This window comes from Spinacia oleracea, chromosome 1 (assembly GCF_020520425.1).
Source record: "Spinacia oleracea cultivar Varoflay chromosome 1, BTI_SOV_V1, whole genome shotgun sequence".
In the NCBI taxonomy this organism is placed as follows: Eukaryota; Viridiplantae; Streptophyta; class Magnoliopsida; order Caryophyllales; family Amaranthaceae; genus Spinacia; species Spinacia oleracea.
The window spans coordinates 103,557,777-103,579,262 of NC_079487.1; the positions used below are offsets into that span (position 1 = coordinate 103,557,777).

General features: G+C 38.2%; 1 protein-coding gene across 2 annotated transcripts; it reads right to left on the bottom strand.

Annotated features, from left to right (window-relative positions):
• Positions 1-115: 115 nt before the first annotated feature.
• Positions 116-15,899, bottom strand: LOC110796281 (protein CHROMATIN REMODELING 4). Of its 2 annotated transcripts, none has more exons than XM_022001328.2 (12): positions 15,457-15,899; positions 14,777-14,869; positions 14,326-14,614; positions 13,482-13,583; positions 12,540-13,334; positions 11,298-11,396; positions 8,502-11,144; positions 6,789-6,940; positions 5,275-5,389; positions 4,563-4,645; positions 3,089-3,722; positions 116-2,972 (listed from the first exon to the last, which is right to left on the bottom strand). In XM_022001328.2, the coding sequence occupies exons 3-12, from the start codon at positions 14,545-14,547 to the stop codon at positions 495-497; spliced, it is 7,323 nt and encodes a 2,440-aa protein (XP_021857020.2). In that variant the 5' UTR covers positions 14,548-14,614; positions 14,777-14,869; positions 15,457-15,899; the 3' UTR covers positions 116-494. The 2 variants fall into 2 exon arrangements, with proteins under 2 accessions (XP_021857020.2, XP_021857019.2); XM_022001327.2 differs by having other exon boundaries at positions 14,326-14,620.
• Positions 15,900-21,486: the final 5,587 nt, after the last annotated feature.

The following is a 21,486-nucleotide window of genomic DNA, read 5'->3' on the forward strand; positions in this document are numbered from 1 at the left end:
TGGTCAAAATAAGATAAATAAATAGTGTCAAAAATCAAAATGTTACAACTATTTTTTTTTATTATTTATTATTTTTACGGAATGTTACAACTATTTAAAAAAAAGGAAGAACAGATAACATAAAATGAAGGATAATTAACGGGTGGCATAAGCCACACCAAATTGGGTACACATTTATATACTTCATTTTCACATACACAAGCTTTACAACATATTTCCTAGACTTCTCCTTGTACCAAAGCTACAAGTTAACACTCGCAACCTCAAAGGCAACTACAAAACTGGGGGTGATCAAATTATAATAAACTACGGACCTAAGACTTGAACATGACAAAAGGGACCCAATCAGCCCCAAATTGTCACATGTGGTTATGAAAATATGCTAATACAACACCCTAACAAACCTACACCGTCTATTGCACAATATTACATGTTTCATCTCACAACTAAACTTCAGTTCTGCATTTACAATCATCCCACAGTTTTTTCCATTGTCACGTCTGATTTGACACAGTTTTCTCGGATGATACATCACCACAAACATCGCCACCCTCTGGTTCATTGACACGGGGAAGGTCAGACTGAGTTTTACCAAAATCTCCAGAATGGTCAGCCGTCACTCCAGGTTGGGAATTTGCCATTGCATCTTTACTTCCTTCTTGATAAAGTTCATGGGGATGATGCTGTTTATTGTCGAGAAAATCCGAGGACAAACACGGGTTCTGAGTACCTGGAGAATTTACTGCTGCATGTGTAATCTCTTCTTGATTCAGTTCTTGGGGCTGATGCTGTTTATTGTCAAGATATGCAGAGGAGGCCAAACACGGGTTCCGAGTACCTGGAGATTTTACCATTGCATCTTTAGTTTCTTCTTGATCCAAACACGGGTTCTGAGGCACACATGGACTTGGAGCTCCACAAGATGCTACTAGCTGCAGAACTTCAGGTGAGGGCCCACAACTAGTTTTTTCAATGGGATCCAAAACTAGAGTCACACACGAGTTTGGAAGCACACATGAACCTGGACTTGCTACTAGCTGCAATACTTCGGGAGAAGGGGCCACTCCACAACTTGCTTTTCCAATGGGCTGCGAAAGTAAAGGTGGCGAATGGTTTCTAGGATCCACACACGAGTTCTGAGGCACACACGAACCAGGATTTCCACAAGATGCGACTGGTTGCAGTACTTCAGAAGAGGGGGTCAATTCACTACTTACATTTCCAATGGGGTCCAAAAGTAACGATGACGAGTTTGTAGGCTCAACACACGAGTTCTGGGGCACACATGGACCTGGGGTTCCACAAGATGCTACTGGCTGCAGTTTTTCAGGAAAAGGGGTCAATCCACAACTTGTTTTTCCAATGGAGTCCAAAAGTAAAGCTGATGAAGGATTCGTAAACTCCACATTTGAAGGAAGCGTTGGCAATGATGACTGGATAGGGGCTGATTTTGAGGCAAGACAATCGCCAGCGGATCTTTCATGGAAGTCCTGGCTACTTCCAGCAATCTCAGTCGGAATTAGCCCAAGCATGTGATGTCTTCGCTTCTTCTTTTTCTTCAAACTCTTCCGAGGATCTTCCGGTTGAGAAGGAGGTGGTCCGGGAGCAACAAATGGTGGGATGGAAGGTTTCTCTTCAGCATAAAGCAAACGAACTGATTCTGCTATTGCAGATACCGTAGGTGGAAGTTTACCATCCGGAGTTTTGGAAGGAGCTCCAACAGCGTCACGGAGCCAATGCGGTAGCCTGTCCTTCGAAGAACTACTATCTGTTGCCACTTCTTTCCCTTTAAAACTAGAAAGATTTGACCCATTGTTTGAATGACAGAACAAAGTGGAACCTGGCTCACTACTACAAGCATCTTTGTTGGGATCATGAGGAGCTTTTACTGAGCTATCCAGTTGGCAACGAAGCTTTTGATGTGCATGTACATCTAATTCATCCTCGGACCGTATAGCATACCCATTTGAGGAGTTGAAACCCAATGCAGTAGGATTACCGGGCCCAAAGGCACTATGAGGCCCTTGTGACTCCATGTGTACATTTGGTGAAGTACCATGAACATCAGAAAGAATGGTGGATGGGTCTCCACGGAACCTGGCTGAAAATGTTCCAGCGCCCAAAGTCTGAAAAGGAGCATGATTTTCATCAACGAAACCAGGATAATTAGAAGGTTCAAATGGACGGAAATTTGCTAAAAAATCACCGAAGCCCAATTTCATGTCTGTCAAATGGCTTTGAAATTTTATGGGCCCAGCTAACCTACTTCCATGCATAGCACGCGCCATCATCCCATCAGAAAAGCTTGGGAAATGTGCAGCCATGTGTGATTTTGCGTGCTTCATAGATCTCGTGCCAGGAGAAGCATCCAATATCTTTTGTTGCTCTGCCTCCCATCTTGAGGCCAAATCATTTGGAGATTTGTACTTCGAGAATTTGAGTCTCGGATCCCTACGCATGGCGTCCCAGTTACCACGCCCATATCTGCGAACACCTATCCAAAGGGAATCAAGTTCGTCTTCTGACCATCCATCTGTTTTTGACGTTCTTTTAAGTAAGTTGCTTGTTCCTGCTGCAGTCCTCATAGCTATATTCTCAAGAACCTTCCGGTGATTTTCAGGAATTGAAGGATATGCATTTGGCTTGTGTCCCAGACTTAGTGTGGGTAACATATCTAATTCTTGCGGATTGGAATAAGGGAAGTCATGCAAAGGTAATTTTGAATTTGGCAAGAATGGCACTGTGGCAGGTGGATGCACGTTTGCAGAATCGTCCCTTCCTCCAAGAGACAAGTTGCCTAAGAAGTCAGGTGCTGTGCTCTGCAAGGTTTTGGGGGGAAGTGGAAATGTTGACATCATTTTATCATTGAAAGGCAATTTGGGCAATCCCAATTTCTCCAAAAAATCAGCTGGACTGGCGCTTGAGCTCTCTAAACCATCTGGAAATTTCTGTTGCAAGAATGGCGGGGGACACTGCAAATAAAATAGAACAACTTTATCAAAATATTCAATGCATATCAAGTTTAGTCAGAAAATGGCGAAGATGGGGAAGTTGCTGGTGGGGGTTGGGGGGAAGAAAGAGAGAGCACCATAGGCAATGGGAAGTAATTGTCATGAAAACGATTCTTCAGATAATGAGGTGTGAACTCTGATGATGCTTCAGGAAGTTTTAATTTGCCTGTTGCTGTCTCAAGTCCCATTCCGTCTTTCTTTATAAAAGTCCCAGAGCATGCAGATTTGCTTGAAAGAAAGTCTGACTGGTATCCTTGTCTATTTTCTCTTAACCTCGAAATGTTTCTGTAAGTTGACTCTGGTTGACAAGCATTTGGTGCACAAAGTCCCAGAACAGCAGCAGCTGAATTTGATAAATTTGCACCCATACTCTGACCAGAAACCACATTCAAAGAGGTATTGCCATGGATTTTAACGGATGAGTTGTGATAATCGTCGATTTTAAGTTTCAATAGCTTTCCAGCCTTTTGAGAAGTGCCAGTACAACTATTTCGAACCTCCAATTCACTCGACTTTGTATTTTCCAAATCAAATGATGTAGCTTCTTCTCCATAAGGTTTAACGGACCTTGAAGCTCCTTCCTTCTCTTCCAAATTATATGGAGGGCACTCAGAATGCAATTCAGATTTGGGAGGACCACCAACAAAAGAAAGTTCTTCAAGTGCTTTTCTCTGAGCAAGTCGATTCTTTTGCCGAGCACGAAGCCTAGCACTGGTATAGAAGTTCAAATATTAGTATACAAAAAAAAGGAAATCAATCATATACGAGTCACTATTTGACGCTTCTTGCAATTCAAATTTGTCAATCAAGATCCTACTTGTGTGGACATTTTTCAAGCAGTATAGCCGATGGTTCAAGAGATATTTCCATCAGTCTACCACAAAATGCAATAAATTTTCCTGTTATGGCCAATAGACACAAATATAAAAGGCTGTACACTAAATTATTAACACATATCACAGAAACAACTACCATTATGATGGTACTAACCCATTTCACGGATAATTAAAAAGGAAACTACAATGTGATTCTGTCCTATAATCCACTAAACAAAAGAATGGAAGGTGCATTAGTTAACTTTTCTATGTATAAATTTGCAAAGGTATGGGATTTATGCTTGGGAATTTGGGATAGTCAAACCTGTTACCATATAATGGGGAAACAAAGAATAGAAAAAAATTCCAAAATAATGGGATCCAGGAAGAATCAATTTCAAAAAGCAAAACCGTGATGGAGCAGACAGTTTGTAGACCAATTATTCATGGAGGAAGCTTTTTAGAATACAAATAAAAGTATTCGACGATCATGAGGCCGAAATCTCGTTGTCCATTAACGGCTATAAAGATGCCGAAGGAATAAAATTTGAGTTTCATTATTACGACGAATATGTAAACAAGCATAGCACATACCGCGGTCAACTAGTGGTTTCTTAATACTCCCTTTCCACAAAACATAAAAATAGCACACTCGTAGGATACAAAGCAGAATATTGACACCCAAATCAACAAAATGATGGAAAGCATAGATAGAAACTAGAAACAAACAACTTACTACTTTGCCTTGAAAACACGTCCTGCAGGTGTGTACTCTCTTTCAGGCTCTGGTTCTGGTTCTCGGGTATCCTCAGCACCGGTCTAGAATATAACCAGCAACACTAAGAACATGCGTATTTTATTCAAGCTAAAAATTAAGAACTCACAATCAAGTTAAAGTTGATTCCTTATGCTAAGTAATTGATCAATTAAAAAACTTCGCAAACAAAGCCGATTATATCTATCATCAACAGGAAAGTAAGATGCTAGGGGGGAAAATAAGATTATTTCATATAAAAGATTTCACACCTGAACACAGCAGTAAGCACTTTTATATTCAATCACAAAAAAAAAAGCCGAGTGTTAAATATTTCTTCAACAATAATACCTTTTAGACATTGTTCACCAGAGTCTAAGACTCCAAGTGATGTCCTTGCAGGAGAAATATGGATCGAATTGATGTAATGCGAGTAATTCAAGCACAAATTGATAGATTCAGCAGCTTAAAATGGTGATATGTCTGGGTACCATATCTGGTTATTTGATCGATTTCTCAACTCTTAATGGGAGCGTTCTGTTAGATTTTTTCCCATTAAAGCGATTTTATAATGCTTTACTCAAAGAATATATGAACAATACAAGTTATCATTAAGTCTAAACCTACAGATAACACGATGATAGATCGACAACCAGATTAGAAGATTAAAGGTCAACTTCTTGCTAGGATGTACCTCATTTAAAGTTTCATTGGGATGAGATGCAAAGGCTTCCCTGTAAGAAACAGCTTTTCTGAGACGTTTCCCTCTACCAAGAGAAGCTTCCTCTTCATTCTGATATTTTTCCCACCTGGCATTAGAAACGAAGAGCTCAATTAAAAAGTTTGACAATTACACTAAGTTAAAAGTTGAAAATTAGTTCACGATTCCCACACCACTTCCCCCCCCCCCCCCCCTCCTCCCTTAAAAACACCGACACGCAACAAAAACAGATAATTAGTGTAGTTTGTGGAAATGTTTCCTTCATGCCTATTGACTGACTTTGTTGTTCCTTCCATCAAATAAAGAAAGATTAAGCTGTTCATCAGCAGTTGTGTCGGACTTCACTAATGTTATTCACCAACCACACAAGACTAGGCATAGTTTGCTAGCTAGCTTTTGCAGTTCGTCGGGATAGGATACTTGAATTCCTTTAAAGTTGTGGTAGAGCCGTAAAGGTGAATATGTACGTGATTCGCACATCAATATTTTGAAATATGTTTTTTACTTAATTACCAACTAGTGAAATTAATAAATGCACTAGACAAACAGTATCATTCTAACCTTATAAATAGCTTCCATATCCTAACGAATTCAAAATAAATCTATTATGTCTTCCATAAAAAAAATTGGGGGTAAGTTATATTTTTAGGGCTTTCATGTAAATTATCCAGTTAACTATTGGCATGTTAATAATTCATTTGATGCATCTTTGTTCTGAAATGCTTACACACCAGCAATGGGATGGAAGCGCAAATGTGGATTCAAGGCTTTGATTACAGAGACATGGAGCAAAGACAATCCTTCCTGGAAGAAGGGTTTCTTGCATGTCCTAGCTATGATGCTGACACAAACAAGAGGGGATGCACATACGTTATATGGTACGCTGAGGAAATGACATTTTGGCAAAGGGACATGATTCTGGGGTTGCTAGAAGAAAAGGAGCTGAGCAAGGAGAATAATGACATTGAGAGAGAAGAGGTTGCAGCTCTTGCAGGTGTGCAGAAAATCATGGTTCCCATGCTGTTGGTAGAATAAAACGAAATTTAAAGCATCACTTGCTCCAAAATAATTGAAATAATCAATGAAGCTTGGTGCACATTTGCATGCATCAGAGATATCCGCAAACCACAAGTCAGATATCTAAATATGAAAATTAAATGCAACTGTCGTGATGATTTAGCAGGCCTATAAAATTCCTGCTTTTGTCAATGTAAATCTATCTAAAAAAGGAAGTTGCAAAGCCCAGGGCATCCTCTGAAAGACAGATAGACCTCAAATGTGCTTTCTTTATTCATATAAATGTATGATGGCATCTAAATATCTAATGGTTCAAGGAAAATCACATGAAAGAACTGCAATGAGCCAACGACGGTAGAAGAACAAGAAGTTTGTATGTTTGATAATGGCTCAAGGAGGATCACATGAAATAAGAAGTTTGTACAATTATTAGGCCATCAATAGTTAACAAATGCCCAATAAATGCTCACCTCACACGCAGAAGCCTATCCCATTCACTTTCTTCTGCAACACTGACCTCCTCCTTTTTCTCAGAGCTAGGCGCTGAAACATCGTCTATGATAACAAGAGTTGATTCAATTTTTCCTTCCTCGTCCACTGGTTCATCAACCCATTCCACAGACTGCTTCAAATGTGGTTACAACATTAATTAGAAGCTTTTGAATGTAAAAAGCAACATCCACAAGAACACAGTAAATAAATATTAAAAATAACCGATGAAAATTATTAAATTTAGGAATTTCTACTTCATTCCAGCTCATGCTAAACAAACTAAGATAAAGAACCCAAATATTAAACGTTAGCCTACGTTTTTTCTAGAGTGAGTGAGGGAAGGGAGGTCAAGGAAGCAGAGATAGAGTCAGCAAATACTTGATATGGAGATAGAAAACCGTTTACCCTCGGCCTCAACCCAAAAAGAAACAGGTTCCTTTTTAAGAGCCCATGCCGCCATGACACAAAAAATCTAGTTCAGTTGCGAGAGATGATCTCACACCTTTAAGATTCTTTATATCCGAAGATCTACACTAACTGTAAATGGCATATTGGAAACTAATTACTTTTCCTCCGCCAATAGACAGGTGTTTTTTTTCTCTTTTAGAATGTCCAGAAAACTCCTTAACCTACCATCTGTAGTAACATCTCACAATCTAGTTAGCATGATATCCTTCACACACAAAAGTTATTTACCCATACGATTAAAAACTGAGACAATAATTTGTTTTTCTCTGTTTCTTTATTTATGTTGATAACACAAAATAATTCATTATCCATATTAGAGATCGTTAAAATACTCAAATCAACAAGAAATAGCATGGGTATCACTATCCTATACCAATTCCTGGGCCCAATCAAGGCACTTCCATCACTAGCTGAACGCATATTGATTAGATGGATCCCTCCACTATCACATTTCCGCTCATGGTATAAAACCTCGAAGAATCAACAAATTACAACCGCGTTGTGAAGGTCTTTCATAGACATTAGATATTTCAAACCACTCGAAAACTGACAAATCTTTGAGAAAGTCATATTCAGGTTTTGAACCTATTCATGTACCAAATACAAATACAAAAACTAAAGAGAGAAAGTAACCAAGATGGAAAGAAAAATCCAAGATGTTTTGGGTCCTAAGAATCCTTCAAAACTGCAAACACATAGTAGGGAAAGATAAATATCCTATGTTACTTGAACTCTTCTATTTTTCTCAAGTGCCTGTGTCGGTTACTCAACACTCTGACGTAGGTTACCACTTGGACACTTCACTTTGAACCAAAACCATGTAAAATTTTCATAAATGTTGTGTCTGACACTTAGACGCATATCCGTGTCCGATACTTCTAGCCGAGTCCAAGTTACATAGTAAATATCACAAAATAATTTGTACATGCATAGATACTCCTAAAGCCTTGTGGGGGTGATTTCCAGTCTGTAAGCTGCAGAATAATAACCAATAACCACATATCCGACAGGTTGAAAGTAGATCAAGTAAAGCACTCAAACTGTTTAGTGTACAAAGAAAGAAGCATCATACTACCATTAACAACTTACTGTAATCCTAAATCAAAATAAAATCTCCCATTAATATTCTCATCCCACGATTACTAGTTTAACAAATTATTTACATGAATAGAAGAAAGCACTGGAAACAAGTAAACTTGTAACAACGTATTCATGAGACATACCTTTACTGAACCAAGCACATCATTTTCTGCATCTGCTTCCGCATTATCCATTAATCCAGATTGAAGGTTTGAACGGTCAAGCAGTTTCAAGATGGCATTCTCATCCCAAATAATTTTACTGCTTCCTTCTGTACATTTATCTTGGTAAACATCTCCAAGGCCACCAACTCTTCGTTTACTTCTTTGCTCTGTTTCTGGAACTGTTTCGTCCTTGCTCACATCATTTTCACCAATGCTCTTTACAGAAGAATCACTAAAAAGTTCTTCAGTTCCCCAACGCAGTATATCCTCCACCTCCTTTTGAGATCCAGACTTATTTACAAAAAGCTGATCCAGCATTAGCTTTTTCTTTGCTAGCTGCAAGATACGCTCTTCAACACTGGCACGAACTACAAGCCTATAAACCAGAAGTCTCTTTGATTGCCCGATTCGATGAGCACGGTTCATTGCTTGAATGTCTGCATGTGGATTGAAATCTGAGTCATAAATTATTACAGTGTCAGCTGTTGCCAAATTGATTCCAAGGCCACAAGACCTTGTTGACAACAAGAACACAAATCGACTTTTATCTTGATTGAAGCGTGCAATTGATGCTTGACGATCAGCTACTGAAACAGAACCATCAACTCTCTCAAATGATTTGGACCCAAATTCAACATTCAAATAATCTTCTAGAATATCTAGAAGCTTTGTCATCTGTGAAAATATTAGAACTCTATGGCCGTCTTTATGTAATAATTTCAGCATTGAGTGCAAGACCGTTAGCTTAGCTGAAGCCTTTATCCTCATTTCGTGAAGGAATTCCGCTGATCCAGAATCAGGTTCAGTGCCAGGGATAAGATATGGATGGTTGCAAACTTTTCGCAGTTGCATGACAATGTTAAGCATTGATTGTTGAGGAACCCCTTTCCCGATATTCCTTAAAATCTGGTAATTCTTTGTTAACATTGCGCGATAGTATTCAGCCTGGATAGAAGACAGCTCGACAGGGACCATTCTTTCAGTCTTAGGTGGAATATTCTGCATTGCATCTTTCTTCAGCCTTCTAAGCATATGAGGAGCAACGAGTTTCTTGAGTTCCTCCACCCTGTCAGCGTCTGCAAGATCCGTAAATTTTTCCTCAAAGGATGCCAAAGAAGGGAATGAAGCTGACTGCAGAAAATTAAGTAAGTTGTACAGCTCTCCTAAGTTGTTTTGAAGAGGGGTCCCAGTTAATAGGACACGGTGCTGAAAGGAAAAGCTGTTTAGCATGCTAAAAAGCTTACTGCTAGAATTCTTAAGTCGATGCCCCTCGTCAACAATAAGAACTTCCCAAGGAATTCCTCGTAAATGAGAGGAATCGGCCAGAATCATCTCATAACTTGTTAGAAGAACATTAAATTTGTAGGCCACGCTTTTCTGATGCAAATTATTTGGATATCTGGCATGCCATTCATATTGACGAATTAAAGTCCTTCCTTTAACATTTCCATGATACTCCACTACATTCAAATCTGGAGCCCATGAAGTGAACTCCGCCATCCAGTTCGGCATTGTCGAAAGAGGCACCAAGACAAGACAAGGAAGCTTTACTTTAAACTCAAAGTATAAAGATGCCATGAAGGCACAAGCAGATACTGTCTTCCCAAGGCCCATCTCATCAGCAAGAATAACATTTTTAGATCTGTGCCAACATCTGCGCAACCAATTTAGAGCTTCTAGCTGGTGTGGAAAGAGTGAACCACCTTTGAGCTCTTCGGGCTGCTCAGCAAGAGCGACAACCTCATTTTGTTGTAAACCACCCTTCCTAGAGAAAGCGTTTTTTTCAGCATCTTTCTCCAGCGTTTGGCGCTCGAACTGATTGAATTGATCAATCAAATGCAAATTGTTTCTGATTACAGGCTCATCTGTCCCCTCCCAAGTGCATTCATCGTACGAGAGACCCATCCATTTGACAAAAGCTTCAGTTGTACCACCTTTAGATGACCGAAGTGCTATCACCCGCTGGGGCTGTTTCCATCTCTCCTCAAAGAGATTTATCTCTGCAGTCCCGTACTTTGTCTTGTAGTTATCTAGCTTTCTCTTGGCCAACACTTTCAGCCTAGACTCAGGAATCCAGCGATTATGAATATGAGATTTGCCAACCCACTTTACTAAAAATTCATAAGAGATATGTTCTCCGTCCAATAATTCAGATTCCATCAAAGTAGACATCGAGACCTTCTTGTTGCAACTACCATCATCTGCAACTAAATTTCTTGCCTCGGTTTGGTCTTCTAATGATTGAGGTGCTGGGAAAATGTCATTTGAAAGTTCTGGTTTGAATTGATCTTTACCAGTGACAAAGCTAGAACCTAATTTTATCTCTACTTCAGCCACTCTATCTCCTTTGCATTCCTTAGAAATAGTTCTTTTGTATACCTGTAATGTATCTCCTAAAGAATCATCCACAAGACACCCCTCAACTGTTTGACACTGCACTGCAGAAGGATCTTCGGGATCATCTTCTACAAGCTCTGAACTCACTTTATAATCTGGGGTGCTCATTCGATTTTTGGAAAGGTGTGATTCACCATACAACACATCACTTGGCATTAAATCAGAATTTTGACAACGGGGAAGCGTTTTATCTTCCTGCACTCTGCATCCCAGAACTCGATCAACCTGTAATATTGATATTAAAAGCAAGCAACAGTATCAACCACGGCAATTCAATAAACATTACTGTACAACTTTTTTCTTAAAAGGACATAACTGTACGACATGGTACAAACACAAAATATCTGGAAATTTAAAGAACTTTAGATTGCTGTATACTTGTAATTCTTCTTCATAAGAGTTTTCTTCAAATGATTGTAACTTATCAGGCCCGGTGTCCTCTTTTTTAGGCAACCCCCCTGCTTCCCTTGGACGTACCTGCACCAAATAGAAATAATCACTTGAGAAAATCTATATAAAACTGATGAAGAGCAAGCAAACGGAGGAAGAGGATCATAAAACTAAGAATTTCCGTCTCAAAATAGAAAAAGGAAGTACGCAACATTATTAGTTAGACAGAGAAACTAGAAAGGAAACAAAGCAGGTATGACACCACTTGAGTGTCATTCTATATAACGTTAAAAACAACAAATAACTTAAAAACAAAATTCAAGATTACATCAGACTCCCTTTTTCTTCTCCCCAACTTTTCAGGTTCCTCCCAAATTTCTAAATATGAGATTATTCAAAACAGAGTCTAAAAACAGGCTAACTCAATGCCAATAGACGCAATAAATTTCCAAGGCTCCCGTGATCCCGTCACAACAGAGTTGAGGGAGGTCCAACTGTGCAAGCCCCTGCCCTACCATAAAGAGGCTGTTTACTAAAGAAATATTCCGATTTTCCGTGTCTCGATTACATGTATTCCACGTACAACAAATGAGATCTAATAAAGAATTCGGAATTAAATTTTCCAAAGAGTAACTTCCTCCACTGAGGAAACAATAATACATCATATGTAGGCTCATAATATGCAAGTCAAACCAAAAATACTAATGATAAGGAAGAACCCAAGAGATCCAACCGTTTACCAGCATAAACCTAGTATGAAAGAGCACAACCAAAACTAATTTCCTCTAATGCTAGTTTTTCTTAAATATAGCAATATAAACAAAGAACATGCATCACCATTTCCAGCAGCTACTATGGAAAATAACAAATCAGGAGTGTACAAGAACTTCAAGATATAAACATATAAAATCTCAAGTGTATGAAAATAAAGAACAAATCTTCAGACCACATAGACCCATCACCACAGAAAAATACAAATGAATACTTCATAAACAATATAAATCTAAATGCTTTAGTGACAAGCTTAACTACAGTTATGAAAATGGAGTGCCACAAGCCTTGCCCTTAAGCAGGTTGACAGAAAAAATTTCAACCAGCAAAATGCACATAATGGTTCTTTAACGAAATTCCATTCAGCATCACCGTAGTACAAGGTAAACAAACCAAATAGATTTTACAACTAAATTAACGAGAAAATTTAAGACAAAATTTGGAGGATTATCATAGTACCTCCTCATGCTGACTTTCTATCTTTTCTGACACAGCATTCTCCTGAGAAGCAGAAAGTCTGTGATGAACAGAACGACGTTTTCTCTGTGGCTTATTAATCTTTGGAGAAGGAAAATGTGCATTTGATATATTCTTCTGACCTTTGTTTACTGAATGCTCCCCATTAGATATCTTAGATTTTTTCTTGTTACCATCCTTACTAGGTTTATGCTTTCTTTTGCGAGCTTCCGAAACAACTCCTAATGCAGTTGCAATATTCTTTGCAGTGCACTGAATTTTATCAGACATAACATCCGTACCTTTGACGGTTTCACTCTTCAGCTCAGGATTAGTATGCATAGGAAGGGATAGTTTATCTTCCACCAGACAGTTAGACTTCCTGTCAGCTGCAGATGAATCAGAAATCTTTTCAATGTCCTGGGTAGCCGTACGAAGTTTCTTTTCACCATCTGCACTTTCGCATGGCGAGGAAACACCCAAAGAACCATCATGAGACACTGGTCCCATCCTGCTACAGCTTGAACCATCAATTCTTGGAGACTCAAGCTTCTTTACAGACTGGCCTCCGTCACGCAAACCAGATTTCCTTTTGCTGGATGATCTTTTTTTCCCGATGGACCTCCCAAGAAACTGAGACACTTTGAAAGTTCCAGAGGGTTTGTCTCCATCTTTCAGTTTATCAGATAGATTGATTGTCCTAGAACGTTTTGGCATCAAATCTTGGGGGCTGATAGAATCTGATGAATCAATTTTCTGCAAGCAGGTGGGACACTGCCACTTCCCATTTGGAATACGCTGAAGATAATAAGCAAAGGATGAGAGCAAGGAGACAAGGGGAGAAAGAGATAATAGGAGAAGGAAAGAAAAAAAAATAGATAATACAATCCATTTAAATGATACAGGATAAGATAATTGGTGGCATAATAGGACACAAATACATACCTTAAGAGGCGGATCAAGGCATTCAAGATGGTAAGTTCTTGGACAGCTGTCACAGCACAGCAAGTTTCCTCCGAGATCACAGATCACACATTCGTAAAAATACTGGAAAAAAGCAGCAACAAGTAACTTCTCGAATCAGCATTTGAAGTCCCAAACAATAGAAAGAAAGGACAGAGTAACAATAGGAGAGAGAAAAGCCATTACAACATAAACATTCAAAATAATATTTTAAAACAGAGGAATCTTCAATCTTTCGACATTGTAGCTTAGAACTGAACATACATTCCAGGAAAAAAGTTGTCTACTACTGGAATGTATTTTCTTTTAATCTTTCTACTCTATTCCTGGAATGTATTTTCTTTTAATCTAAGCTATAATGTCAAAAGACTGAAGAATCAAAACTCGTGAACCACTTCAAATGCACTTTCACATGTAGAAGAACAGAAACTACCGCTTTTCCACCAATCATAAACCTCGTGCATTTTATTTATTCAAAATTATGGCTCTCCAAAACCTAAGCAGCTGATTTCTGGGAGACTTAGCCCTTCAGGTTACTTATCTTTTAAACCTTCAAAAAATGAGAAGTAGCTAGAATGATCTAGTCTAAGAAGAAATCAGCTTCTTAAGAATATGAGAGCCTTAGCTCCAACATGGCATTCCCTTTCCTAATCATCCAAAAACTAAACAAGAAAACCCTTTAATAAGGCACTTTTTAAAGTAGGGATCGTTCTTAGTTCTTATTGAAGCAAACTAGAAGTAACGCATAAGTAGTTGTTACAAAGAGACTAACAATGGTAGGATTAAAAAACTAAAAGCCAATTAAAGATGTATAAGTATCAATTACCCCATCATTTCCTCTTCTCTTAGACTTCAAACGATGAAGCCTTTTTTCAGTATCCTGCAAGTCTTTTGTTGAGCAAGGAACTCCAGCAGATTCAGCCGGCAAATCCTCCTTTTTACCTTTGCTAACAGATACATCTGGTCCATATGGAAGTTTCTTACGCTTGCGTTTCAACACCCAGTTTCGACTAATCACATTATTAGCTGTTGGGCCTTTTTCCTTCATCTTCAAGCCTCAAATGCAGCATTTATACAACCATTGCCAGTAATAACTTGAAAATCAACTGTGATTTCTGTTTCTAACAGGAATAAGATGGGCAGTTGTGATGAGTCAGTAATCAGGAAAACACCACCAAAAATAACGGTAGATTTTCAGCGCGTGTATATTTTCCAACATCCAAAAGAAGGATCAAACTGACAACTTGGCAAAAGTGCATTAGTGATTAGCAACTTACCAGCTAACATTCACAATAAATTACAACAGAACTTGTCCCAAGTCCACAAATCCGCATAGATATACAAGTTGCAACAGAACCAGGAGAACGCCACTGGCAATAGTAAGCAACAAAAGATCAGTCGAAATCCACAGTACGAACAACCCAACATGAATAAGAATTTACACATTTGGTGTAGTATAGAAGCTAAAAAGGAAACAAATTTAACTTCAGTTACCAAAGGAACCAAGTATAATTAACAAACAGCACATTTAATGCATTTAAAGACAGCAAAATTTAGAGAGAAAAGAGATAGATTACCATTCTAAAAAAGCAAAATTATCAATCAAAATAGAAATAATCACTAAATTGGCATTTCCATGAGCTTAAAACAAAATGCGGCAGGGAGCTTCAAAGCAAGTTAACCATGATTCACTAACATTCAATCCAAAACCATCCTTTCGCCACCGAAACCCTCCCATTTTCAGCAAACATTAATCACAGCATCAACCAAACAAATTAATCAGACAGACTGAAAACTACAATCAACATCCTACTTCATACCAACACAAAACCAAAAATAAAAAAGCAATAATCACATTTCAACGAGAATTAAAGTGGGACAATAAAAAATTGTTCATTCTTTTGCAGTTGATTCTGTTCTAGCAAGCAAAGAAGAGAAGCAACAGCAGCAAACTCACCAAATCTTCAAAATTACGCAAAGAATTTGAAAGCACAGGAAAATCGAAAATGAGATTTGGGGGGATTGGAAGAAAAAAATGGAGGAGAGAGAAAGTGAGTGGGGGTGGGGGGGGGGAGATATTAGGGCATGCGAAGGAAGCAACGGGGACAGGTGTGAGAACCGAGGAAGAGAGAGAAAGTTAGATGGAATTTGTAGAGAGAGAAAGAAAGATGGGGGAATACGCCGGGGGCTCCAAATCTGACATGGCACTATGTCAGGGGAAGAGGTTCATGTTTTGTTGGTCGAAGAGAGAGACATTTGCTTAAGCTAATTATGCTTTGCCACGTGGCATCACTGCACGCCCTCCTCCCTTCTTTTCTCTCTCCACTTTGGGAGAACTGTAGAGAGAGAGAGAGAGAGAGAGAGAGACGGGAGTTGGGTTTGTGTGTCAAAGGTGTTCATCGTCGGCGTCGTAGTTGATTGCGGAGAATATTCAAGGATTTCAAACCAATGAGGTAAGATAAATTAACGGGAGATCATAATAATAATAATAAGTCTTCTTTGATGGGCTTGTGTTTTGATAATGGAATAGATTTGACGGTTTGAGTTGTATACTTGTAGTTATTTACCTGTCGGAATAAAAATATCTAGTTAAGATATTAATGATCTTGAATACGTGTTAAAAATCAAAATGCAGCTTTCGTCATTAATATTTTTTTATTTTTTTTTTACATAGGCTTAAATTTGCATAATTGAAAAGGTTTTACAAACTATATATTACAACTACTAAACCAGTAAGGTCTTTATAGACCATTATACATATTACATACTTCATAGGTAACAAAATATATAGGCCACAGCACTAAGAGGGAGGTATGCTCTTCTTGTGTTATCTCGTGCTTGTCGAACCTGCCTTGATTATTACCAAGGCCTTTTGTGAGTGTGAATTCTTTATAAGAGATGGTGCAGAAACCAGGACGATTACCATTTGAAGTCCCTTTTGAGAACCTGTAGAGCTTAAAAGACAAGGAAAAAACCGAAAAGATAACAACGCCCAAGGCAAGGGTGAAAGACCTTGTGAATTTAACACAAGCGTCTTGAGTTAATAAAGATAACTCGGATAGCATGATATGAATCCCCGAAAATTGGGGAGCAACATTAACGTTTGGGGTTTTGAAAGCGTCAAGAAACATTATCAACGCTGACCTAAAATGGGGATTAACAAAAGCTAACCTCCACGACCAAAGAACAACCCCTACCCTAGGACGCAAACCTTTCCTAACTCCTACTATTCCTTCCCTCATCAAACTACCAGAGCAGCATACTCCTAGCCCACAACCGAAAGAGATGAAGTTACTTATACTTCCCCCATTAACAACTTTAGAGAAAGAGAGAACTTCAACCATTAATAAGTCTCCAAAACCAACCATAAACCCCAGCAATTGAACTACCTTAAACCACCTCCAGATTGAAACCCAAACAACTAAAATCCACAATTAAAACCCACAATCAACAATAGTAGAAGGACAACTACCAACACCAAAAAGAACAAAAAACAATACCACCCAGCACAACCTACTAAAATAGACCATTCTTGAAACCTAGCACTAACACAAAGCAAAGCAGAGGAGGTACGGGCAACACACAAATGGCAAGTTCAACCCAAAACCTAAAACACTAAGCTAACCTTTACCTTTACCATCAAGGTCGGGGTGAGTCGACACTACAAGACGGCGGTGAATACCTTTACCGTCCAGATCGAGGTGGTCCGACACAAAACAAGACATCGACGATTAGCCGAAATTAGGATAACAAGCCAAGAAACACGGTACTACCCACAACTTACACAAGAGACAACCCAAAACAAACAACAATTCCAAGTTCACACAAACCCGAACCCTAAAAATACCTTTACCGACGAACGACGACGGCGGCGAATAGAGAAGGGATGGAAAGCCGCCAAAGTTGACCCTCTAACCCGATCAATTAACCACCAAACTCGATGCTTTAAATTAAGAGCCCTGCTAGGTAGAAACAAGAAACCCCAAAATTAAAAACTCTAACCCTAATTTTACCTTTACCACAAAGGAAATCAACTCTGAAATCGCTCCGCGGCGGCACTAGGGGTAGCTTTTAGATTAAGATCGTCCACATCTTTGTCACCTTTGAATCTGAACACAAAAACTCTGCCTCCGAAAACTCCTCTCCTTAGGTAAAAACCAGATCTGGCCGATCTTGATGTTGGCGGAGGGCGAAGAAAATCTTAACTAAACTAAAGCATATTAAGAAGAGAACACTCGTCGGTAGCTGGCCGGAGAGGTGCCTGGCCACCGGCGAGGTCCTAGCTGAGGCTGTGGAGTTTTCTTAGTGTGGGAGGTTTTCTTAGAGAGAGAAATAAGAGAGAGATGAGAGCGTTATCCCTACGTCATTAATAATGTTTAATGATATATACGAAGTATGTTGTAAAATTGTACATTTAATTTGAATATTGTTTTACTTCATGAATTTGACCAAATTTTATTCAATTTCAATCGAAAAAATAATAATTTTTTTTTGCCAATTCAATTTGGATGTATATTACAATTTGGGTTTAAAATAAATATCAAATACTCAAACTATGCCTCAATTCAAACAAATATTGTTCGACATTTGCCCCAAATCCAATCAATCATTCGGAAAATTTAGGGTCGTATTACCAACAAAGGGGTGGAAATTTTCGGCGGTTGGGCGTGGGCTAAGGGGGTGCGGCTACGTGCGTCTAGGAGGGGGGTGGCTAGGTGCGGGATAGGAGGGGTATGGTTGGCCGCGAGATAGGGGTATGTGGTTGGGCACATGATAGGGGTGTGACTGGATATAATTGGAATCTTTACCTCCCAGTTATGGATAGCCCTTGAACAATTATTCTGCTTGCTCATCCAAATTCACCATACAAGTTAATTTAGGATAATATCAAATTGTATTATTTCAGCAATCATAATCAAATTGCTTTGCCTTAAACAATTTTTTTTCACTCACAACATACATCTCCTAAATTGCGGTTTTTTCATGAGATGCCCCTGAGGTTTAACGAAATGCACCAAATACACCTGCGTGTTTCAAATCACATATTATACCCCTATAACTTACTTTGCACCAAATAATAATCTTATTACTAACGGTAGTCTAACGTCGTTAGTCATTAGTGCTAATTTACCTATTTATCCTAATTATTAACAATGAGCCTCCAAATAAACCTGATTAATACCTTACAAACCTAAAGATTTAGTAACAAAAAAGTTACAAATATACTCCCTCCGTCCCAGATTAGTTGTTACACTTTCCTTTTTCGTGCGTCCCAGATTAGTTGTTACACTTCTAAATTAGGAATTGCCCCACAATTATTATATTGTCTCTCTTTTCACACTAAATCTTTTTTTGTCCCCACACCCTCTCTCAGTCAATTAAAAAAAAATACACCACTAACTCCTATCACATCTACTTTTTCAATAAAATAATAATTGATAACCACACTACTACTTATCGCATTAAACTATGTGCCCAGATAAGTGTAACAACTAATCTGGGACAGAGGGAGTATATATTTTTTTCCTCTTACCTCGTTCGTTTCTCTCATTCTCTGTTTGCTCTCTCCACTGTCATTCAAACATTACCCCGATTCATTCGAAATTCCCTGCTCCATTTCTGAAAATGATATTCATCACGTAAACTTCAATTCACTCGAAATTCAATCAAACTTTTCGAAAATACGGGTTCGAAATTTGCCCCAATTTAAATCAAACTTATGATAAAATTCATCGAACAATAATGCATCTCCCTCAATCAATTATCTCATCAATTAGCTTCACACTTCGAGCTGAAATCCCCAATTTGATTTGCCAACCCCTAAATTCAGAATTGACGTCTTTATGTTTTGATCCGATTAATGTAACTTTTGGGTTCGAAAATCGGGGAAGGGGAGAGGAAAAGAGGAAAATTATGGGTTCGAAAATACGAATTTAATCGAGAGCTTCGTTGCTTCTTAAATGGAGTTGGGGTTGCATGAATTTAGTCAAAATTTTGGGGGTTTGAGTTAGGAATTGAAGAGGATATAGAAGAGGAGGAAAGGAGGAGAGAAGAGCAAGGAATCGAAAACTTGCTAACCTTGCTCGAAGTGAAGGAAGAAATAAGATCTTGGATTGGGCTTTGAGAGTCCCCCTTTGAGTTGAGTTAGTTGATTAATCATGTTAATGCTTACCTTGGAGATTATGTTGATGCGGCGGAGTACGGTGCATTGTTGTAGAATTTGGCGGATGCAAAGAGGAGGAGAGGAGAGGGGGGTTTTGGTTGCCATGGAAATGGGAGAGGTGGTTGATGTTCCCAGAAGTGAACCAAAAGAGAAAGGTAGGGGGAGAGTGAACATAAAGAAGAAAAAGAATACAAAAAAGAATTAAATTTTTTTTAGGGAAAATAAAATTAAAGTTAATTAGGTTTAATTAGTTTAATTAGGGGGGGTTAAGTAAGTTAATTAGCACTAATGACTAACGACGTTAGACTTCCATTAGCAATAAGGGTATTTGGTGCAAAGTAACTTAAATAGGGGGTATATCATATGATTTGAAACACGTAGGTGTATTTGGTGCATTGCGTTAAACCTCATGGGCATTTCATGAAAACCCATCTAATTTGTGATCCATCATTACACATAATTGGGGGGTTATAAGATAGATGGTGTAACTATGATGCTATTTCAAAATATTTATGCTTCACTACTATTCCATTTTCAATTTCTTAATAAACCCTAACTTTTGAATAACCCTTCATTACCCAATCAATTTCAAATATTCAGAATTTTACCAAAATTCAAGGTTTTTAATTTATTTTTTTAATTAAAATTCAAGCTTCTTATTCCATAATCAAGCTACCGTAGCAAGATATTCTTTCAATTTATGCTCTACATTCAATTCCTTTCAAAATTCATATGGAGTAATTAAATTTAGCAATACAATACAAAGTTATAAGACCTACTTAATCAATTGCAATAAACATTTCGCTTTTTAGACAATTTTCCTGAATTGAAATTGAACAAGGTTTAAGGTTTCTACTTGCCTCGTCAAAGCTCGTATCTTCCTTCCACCTTCGACTCGCTATAACTAACGTTGACGACAAAAACGAAGTTACTAAACAGAGCTTCGGAGAGCAATGGAGAACAAATTAATGGCTAAAGGACAGACAACGATATATAGAAACGAAAAGGATGATAGAGATGAGAGGGTAGAGAGAGGATCCCCGACTCATTAAAGTCCAGAACAACCACCAACCAAACGTCGGAAAAGGAGATTTCGTAACGGAAAATACATGTTCAACGGGCTGCATTTTTCAACTTTTTCAAATTTCTAAAATGGAGACCGTGTCCCTAATATCAATTGATTTTATACATCATAATTTGTCGCTTTGACGAACTCATAACATTCTTAGATTTGTCAAACGATGGAATTTTAGGCTCTGTTCTGTTTGACTTATTTTGACTTATTTCAGACAAAATAAGTTCAGGTAAGTTTAGAAAAAATAAGCTATTTATTACGTTTTCACACAAATAAGTTTATTTCAGACAAAATAAGTTTTTTTTTTCCAGGTAAATCCAGATAATATAAGTTCAAACAAAATAAGTATAGAATAAACGAAGTCTTATAGTGCCGTTAACAAAAAGAAAGTGAAAATAAGTCGAACGTAGCTGACTAACAAGTAATAACGCCCTAGAATTACTTTTTTCCCCCTACCCCTTGCTTCAAGGGTTGCCTAGTTTATTTTCAAGATTAACGAACAATATATATCGGGTGTTATTTTCGTAAATAAATAAATTGTCAAAAAATATCGTCTGAATATTAAATACTTCATACGTTCCGGAAATATCGCACCATGGTTGACTTTTACTCCACTAACCATTACTTTGACTCTTAATATCTCAAATTGTGTGCAAGTAAAAATTATAAAAATTAATATTTAGAAAATATATCTAACATGACCTCACATGACTAAAATTTTCTTACGTACGAATCACAACAAATGGCCA

Bases quoted from the DNA above. Each gene is read 5' to 3' on its own strand.
- LOC110796281 (XM_022001328.2), bottom strand. From the start codon at position 14,547: ATGAAGGAAAAAGGCCCAACAGCTAATAATGTGATTAGTCGAAACTGG. The intron at 6,941-8,501 runs GTATGTCTCATG...CATTTGAAGCAG, and splicing joins ATGTGCTTGGTTCAGTAAAG to TCTGTGGAATGGGTTGATGA. The intron at 2,973-3,088 runs GTGCTCTCTCTT...TTTTATTTGCAG, and splicing joins ATTACTTCCCATTGCCTATG to TGTCCCCCGCCATTCTTGCA.